Source organism: Coregonus lavaretus, assembly GCF_964263955.1.
Source record: "Coregonus lavaretus genome assembly, contig: HAP1_SCAFFOLD_779, whole genome shotgun sequence".
NCBI classification, from domain to species: domain Eukaryota; kingdom Metazoa; phylum Chordata; class Actinopteri; order Salmoniformes; family Salmonidae; genus Coregonus; species Coregonus lavaretus.
The window spans coordinates 95,001-102,500 of NW_028158199.1; the positions used below are offsets into that span (position 1 = coordinate 95,001).

A 7,500-nucleotide genomic window follows, 5' to 3' on the forward strand; every position below is an offset into this window, starting at 1 on the left:
TTTCTAAGCCATTTTGGCCCTCTATTATATTCCTCTCCCTTCGCACACACCCAGAGTGGGACGATGTTGTGTGCGTAAAAGTAGCCTAGTGTGCGTAATTTCTTTTTCACGACAGATAGTACATGGAAATCAATGCGCTTTCTATGGAAAGAGGTGGGTGGCTCTTAAAAGAGCCTTTTGTGGTACAACATGTGTCGAGTAGAACACTGTTTGTAATAGGTTTACTTCTTCTTGGGGGCTGCCTTCTTGGCCTTGGCTGCCTTGGGCTTGGCGGCTTTGGGCTTGGCTGCCTTTGTAGCCTTCTTGGGGCTCTTGGCCGCCTTCTTGGCCGCTGCGGCGGGCTTCTTCACCTTCTTGGGGCTCTTGGCGGCCTTTTTGGGTGTAGCGGGCTTCTTGGCCTTCTTGGGGGACTTCTTTGCGGCGACGGCCTTCTTGGCTGCTACCTTCTTGGGCTTCTTCGCCGCGGCGGGCTTCTTGGCGGCCACCTTCTTTACTTTGGGAACTGCGGTTTTCTTGGCGGGCTTCTTTGCCTCGACGGCTTTCTTGTTGAGCTTGAAGGAGCCGGATGCACCGGTGCCCTTGGTCTGGACCAGGGTGCCCTTGGTGACGAGGCTCTTGACTGCGATCTTGACGCGGGAGTTGTTCTTCTCCACGTCGTAGCCGCCTGCCGCCAGCGTCTTCTTGAGCGCGGCCAGGGACACGCCGCTCCTCTCCTTGGAGGCGGTCACAGCCTTGACGATGAGTTCTCCTACGCTGGGTCCCGCTTTCTTGGGCTTGGCTGCTGCCTTCTTCTTGGGTGCCTTGGCCGGCGCTGCGGCTGCGGGTGCTGGTGCGACTTCTGCCATGTCTGTCTGTCTGTCTGTCTGTCGTTTGGTCCGGTACACACACACACACACGGTCTGCGAGGAGTAGTTTGCTGTAGACGCTGCTCTGCGCTATTGAAGCTCCACACCGAGCAGGGGGCTGGCCTTAAACGCGACATGAGAACCATGTAGACTCAAGGCAACCAGCTCGGCTTCTCTGGGCTGGCCAAATGCTCTTTCACTTGTGTTTTCTGTTCGCCTATATCGGCCCGAAAGTCACCGACGGAGCCGTGTTTTTGGTCCAAAAGCGAACGGCCCAGCGAGCAGACTTGTCTCCGTTCAGAATAAAGTAATGTGGGCCGCGGAAGGGCCGTGCATTTTGTTGCGGCTCGCTCAAAACCTCACCGTTCGACTGTCGGGTGGAGCGGTGCGCACTGGTTTTCCTGTGCTATTTGTCTCCTAAATGGCCTAAAAGTGCATCCGATTGCGAGCAGCACTTGTTGTGTAGTGAGCCGAGATGTCTGGCAAGGGAATCAAATGGTTTGGGGTCCCCTGATGTGGTCAGGGGTGTTTTAAAGAAGCGCTCTTTTGGGGACCTTAAAACACATGCACCTGTGAGGCCTGGCTGAGACTAGTGTTGTACCTCAAGTTTCAGGTTGTATTCGTCATATGTACAGGATCCACATGGTATAAACAGTCCTACGACATGCTTACTTGCACTATGTGTGTGTGTGTGTGTTATTGTATTAGTACTTTTTGTGCACTGGCAGTGTGAGTGTTGTTGTTGTTGTATTTGTAGCCTACTATTTCTACACAGTGAGATTGTGTGTTGTCTTCTGGTAGGTAGGTAGGTAGGTAGGTAGGTAGGTTGGCTGTCTCTACTAATATATTGTTCACCTGCTTGACTCCGCAGCGTGACTCGCCTCGGTCTTTGTGTCTGTGGGTCTTGGTGTCTGGCTGGCGCTATGGAGGCTGGCGCCCCATGGGTCATGGCGCGTTGATATAGGCCTAGATAGAGGGAGTCTCTCTCTCTGTCTGTCTCTCTCTCTCTCTCTCCCCCCAAGTGGGACAAGGGCTGCATATGTGGTTGGACTGGGAGAAGAATCCCAGCAGGTGCATGTGGGTCAGAAGGTTGATTGCGGCCTCTTTTCTTTTCCTTGTTGTATATATGTATGGGGCGGCAGGTAGCTTAGTGGTTAAGAGTGGTTAAGAGCGTTGTGCCAGTAACCGAAAGGTGGCTGGTTCTAATCCCCGAGGCGACTAGGTGAAAAATCTGTCGATGTGCCCTTGAGCAAGGCACTTAACCCTAATTGCTCATGTAAGTCGCTCTGGATAAGAGTGTCTGCTAAATGACTAAAATGTAAATGTATAGGCTATCCCCAAGGTAGTCATTGGGATCCGCTGCTGCTCCAACGACTATCGCAAGGGCCGCCCGCTCGCTCACTGTGTTATACTGTGACTTGGCCTACAGACACATTCATATCCTCACGTGGAAGCAACTGCCTTAGCTGGTAGAGCACGGCGCTTGTAACGCCAAGGTAGTGGGTTCGATCCCCGGGACCACCCATACACAAAAATGTATGCACGCATGACTGTAAGTCGCTTTGGATAAAAGCGTCTGCTAAATGGCATATTATATTATTATATTTATCCTGTTGCCTCATGAGGGTAGTAGGAAGGAAAATACACTATGTGCCTCAAATGTACTACACTTTACATGGACATTTTGAGTCATGTAGCAGACGATCTTATCCAGAGCCACTTACAGTTAAGTGTGTGCCTACATTTTCATACTGGCCCCCCTTGGGAAACGAACCCGCAACCCTGGCGTTGCAAGCGCAGTGCTCTACCAACTGAGCTACAGGGGACTATATATGTATGATGCGACCTGGACCGGAAATGACCCGTTGGCAATAAGGGCTACGTATATATATATATATATATATATATATATATATATATATGCCTACTCCTATTCTTCCTAGACGGGATTATTCACCCCCTTTTTATTCTTGCCATTATCGTTCTCATTCACATCATTAGGGTATAGTCCAATGATGGAGCGTCCATTCTCCCCGTCCGTGTCCTACCGATTCAGGAAGTCGACTCAAAATGACTATCCGCTCATTAAACGACAAAAGGCATTTCTTTCCATTCAAACCCAACAGACTGCTTTTTTTATTTACACCCTTTGTCAAATGGTGCCATTTTTCATTGCCTTCACCTGGAATGGAGGCCGACAAACATGGGTTACTATTCAGCGTGCAGAGACAACAAAAAAGGCGCGCTAAACCCCTACGCTGGAACGGGCGGGGGAAATGATACAATGTAGCCGTTCTCCGAGCCGGCGCGCGCCGCCCATTAAACAATGATACAATGTAACGCAGCCTACCTGCGCATTCATTCGGTGGCGATGGAAATGCTCTTTTTACTGACAGAGTGGGTGGCTCTTAAAAGAGCCTTTGGGTTAGTAGAGCAGTCCAAATGCGCTGTTTACTTGGAGCTGGTGTACTTGGTTACGGCCTTGGTGCCCTCGGACACGGCGTGTTTGGCAAGTTCACCGGGGAGTAGCAGGCGCACGGCGGTCTGGATCTCCCTAGAGGTGATGGTAGAACGCTTGTTGTAGTGGGCCAGGCGAGAGGACTCTCCGGCGATACGCTCGAAGATGTCGTTCACGAACGAGTTCATGATTCCCATGGCCTTGGAGGAGATGCCGGTGTCGGGGTGGACCTGCTTCAGGACCTTGTACACGTAGATGGCGTAACTCTCCTTCCTGGACTTTCTGCGCTTCTTGCCGCCCTTCCCTGCGGTCTTGGTGACGGCTTTCTTGGAGCCCTTCTTGGGCGCTGACTTTGCTGGCTCGGGCATGATGATGTCTCGTTGCTTCTCAGAAACGAATGAGGGGGTGAAGGGCGCTTACCCGTCTTATGAAGAGGAAGCTAATCAAAGTCGGCGGCCGTGGACACTCCCCTGCTTGCTCGTAGGCGCCCCTGCTATTTGCCCAGTGGAGCTCTAGCGCTCAAAAGAGCCTTCCGCTCAGAGGCTAGCTTCCCGAACAAAGACAATTGAGGGCGCGCGCGCGGGTCCTCACCCCCTCCCTCCTCTCTATAGCCTATGCTCTGTGACCGATGGGGAATTGTGTGTTTCAAAAGGGGGGCCTGAATAGTTGTCCGAATGGCACGATTGTTGTGCCACATAATGCTGGTGATAGAATTGCCCACGTTGGCACCGTCAGACATAGGGCTCCCATTTTGGACTGTGTGTGTGTGTGTGTGTGCGCGCGCGCGCGCGCGCGAACGCTGTCCCCCTCTTTTCGAGCCACATCTACCGACGGGTGGTGGTTTTATGTTGTCCAAATGCCACTATTGCTTGACCCAAAATAACAACGTCACTACACTTTGCCACTGTCAGATATAGGCCTCCCTCTGTGCGCTAAAACGGGAAGGGACATTAGAATCCGCTATTTAATACTCCCTGTCCACTCGAAGTGGCTCATACTTTCCTACCAAATAGCATACGGAAGAAAAGAAAAAAACACTATATGGAATGGGCCCTTTTGAAGCGGATGTGGGTGGCTCTTAAAAGAGCCTTTGGGTTCGAGTCGGGGTGTTGAGGTTCCGAAGAGAGTGCGTTTAACCGCCGAAACCGTACAGGGTGCGTCCCTGTCGTTTCAGAGCGTAGACCACGTCCATGGCGGTAACGGTCTTCCTCTTGGCGTGCTCGGTGTAGGTGACTGCGTCACGGATCACGTTCTCCAGGAACACCTTTAGGACACCGCGGGTCTCCTCATAGATCAGACCGGAAATACGCTTCACGCCGCCGCGGCGAGCCAGACGGCGGATAGCGGGTTTGGTGATTCCCTGGATGTTATCGCGGAGAACTTTTCGGTGACGCTTGGCGCCTCCTTTTCCAAGTCCCTTGCCGCCTTTGCCTCTTCCAGACATGGTGTGTTCGCTAGTTGAGTTCAAGTGAATGAATGACTTCAGCGCCGGTGCGTGGTGCGCTATTATCTGCGTTTGGTCGACCTGATTGAGGCCATCGGCACAGAAAGCGCGCCTCTGTGATATGTTCGGAGGCGTTGCAAAGGGGAGGGCGCTCGTTCTAGGGGACTAGGGAGGAGCGATTACAAAGGTGACGTGAAAGCAACTACCGTGCGCGGGAAACATACTCCAATACTGATATAGGCTATGTGGAACACAAGGCCAAACGGTGACAACTGGGAGATCAGCTAGTACACTGTGTCCCTGTCCTCATATTGTTGTTGTTGTTGTTGTTGTTGTTGTTGTTGTTGTTGTTGTTGTTGTTGTTGTTGTTGCACCTGATTTTACTCATTGAGGACTTGCTAATTAGGTGACAGGTTGTTCAGTCAGCTGTGGCTCTCCAGGGCTACAAGAAAAATGGGTATTGTTGGGGGTAGGCTACTCTACCGCTGGAGTTGGGAAACACTGACCTAGTAGGATGAGTCTGTTTAGCTATGGAAGGACGTGTCGTATTGACTGTCATTAATAAACATCACTCTTCTTCTTTCTTCTCTAGACACCACTCGGCCTGACAGTAAGGGGGCCAAGAGGACCTGGGGTGCGGATGGGAGGGGTGGTGATCCCTCTGCAAGCTGGAGCGTTTACAAAATAGTTGTCATCATCCTTATGCCTAATGTGTGTTGCAGCCAAACAGCACACACTGTTTGTGTGACTCCCTGACATTACGCAATGATGTAAGCACATTTGGGAATGTCTTCCATATTGTTGCATAAAGACGACCGTGTGCATAAACTGTGAGACCGAGAGTGGCGTACCTTTACCCACACACACACACCCACACACACACACACACACACACACACAATGAAGGGATTGATTTCCTACGCATACAGAGGTGATAGTGATGTGCCAATATTGTATGGTACCTTTCTTAGCAAACCAATAATAAAGCTTCTTATAATGGAATTATTGTTATGATGTTGATCATTTGTATTGCCGCAGGATAGCCTCAGATGTGTCGTCAAAGAAAGGCCACAGAAAGAGGGCCCGTCTCAACTGTTCATTTCAAAAGGGACAAATTGGGGGGGTGCACTGATGCCTTAAGGGCCCAAGAGCACAGACTGCCACTTTATCATTCAGTGCAGTTGAACATCTCACATTTGACTAGCTTTCATAGGACAACTTATTGTTGCCATAATTGTCTCTTACCTGTACTTACTGGCTGCCGGCCCTCGGTGGAGTATATCGAGGAACAGAGGGTGCCTTTTAGGATAAGGACTAACAAGGTTTTGACTAGGTGGGATACAGCTACGACCGGAAGTGACTTTTCCCTAGCAGTTTAGGCTAATTAGGCTAGAGTGCAGATACTTGACATGTACAGTACAACAACAAATCACAGAGGGCCTGTTACCACACCCTATAGGCTTGAACATCATAATATCACAATATATAATAATACTCATACATAATAATCGAAAATCACCTTTGACTACAGTGACATTGGTAGTAAGTAGGCTACAGTATAATGGATAGCTACCCAACTGGGACAGAAAGTGGAAATTGAAGGGGGACACGCAGTGAGCAAAACTCCTAACGACATAAAAACACAGACACTTCAGTGGAACGCACAGGGCTAGACGGGAAGGAAGACGTGGAGAAGGACTATTGAAGAGGAGATGAAGAACACCGGAAGCATCGAGTGAAGAAATGGGCCCGGAACAGGGTTAGGCCGAGATGCACTGTTGACGCCCTATCCTTCATTTAGGACCTCAAAGAAATGAGTCAACTCCTATAGGGACTATTTTCACCGCCACCTGCTGGACCAGAGGTCATGTGGCCAACACTCTGCTTGAGATCATTAAGAGCTATAAGGAGTCCATCAACTACCTGGTCAGTCAAGTCATATAGGGGGGGATTTCATGGCCACCTGCTGGAGCAGAAGTCATGTTTGCCAACACTGGCCTTAAAATCATTAGGAGCTATAAGGAATAAATCAACTCATCATTCAAGTCATATAGGGAGGGATCTTAGCACCACCTGCTGGATCAGAAGTACCCTTCACTGTAGGCACAAGAGAGCCATCATCTCTCAACCGGTGCAATTTCCATAAGTATGTGGTAATAAAACAAACAACGACAGCTCCTCATATAGGCAGTGGTTTCAAAACTCTAAGCGCGTGTTCAAGTAGAGCACACCAAATCATACATGTACTTGTTCATCACACTGAATCAGTGTTTAATCTAGAAATACATGCCTCGCGTTGCAATACGTGTTCTTGTAAAGTCATTGCTTTCCACAATGCAATGCTCACATCACTTTCCGTGTGATATTGTTGGTCATTTGTTCAAATGTATTTGACTATGACTTCATCCGACTGCTCTGAATTCATAATAACCTCACGGTTTGGTGTTAACCTACCGATTTTCAACTGCTACTGCAGTAATTGCCTACTGCAGATTAGGAACGCTGTCATGAAAATGTATGCTTGGGAAGTGTTGCTCCTGAGTGGCGCAGTGGTCTAAGGCACTGCATCGCAGTGCTAACTGTGCCACTAGAGATCCTGGGTCGAATCCAGGCTCTGTCGCAGCCGGCCGCGACCCGGGAGACTCATGGGCGGCGCACAATTGGCCCAGCAGTCGTCCAGGGTAGGGGAGGGAATGGCCGGCAGGGATGTAGCTCAGTTGATGGCGAGCATGGCGTTTGCAATGCCAGCGTTG

At 50.1% G+C, this 7,500-nt stretch overlaps 2 protein-coding genes across 2 annotated transcripts; both read right to left on the bottom strand.

Moving 5' to 3' along the window:
* Nucleotides 1-221: 221 nt before the first annotated feature.
* LOC311124330 (histone H1) lies at nt 222-913 on the bottom strand (the record flags this gene model as incomplete). The annotated part of the gene is made up of 1 exon (XM_084198493.1): nt 222-913. Exon 1 carries the CDS (start codon nt 843-845, stop codon nt 222-224), a length of 624 nt encoding a protein of 207 aa, XP_084054619.1. The 5' UTR covers nt 846-913.
* A 2,383-nt stretch (nt 914-3,296) lies between these two features.
* On the bottom strand, nt 3,297-4,319 carry LOC311124311 (histone H2B-like; the record flags this gene model as incomplete). Its single annotated transcript, XM_084198477.1, has 2 exons — nt 3,297-3,638; nt 4,302-4,319. The coding sequence occupies 2 exons, from the start codon at nt 4,317-4,319 to the stop codon at nt 3,297-3,299; spliced, it is 360 nt and encodes a 119-aa protein (XP_084054603.1).
* Between the last annotated feature and the right edge of the window lie 3,181 nt (nt 4,320-7,500).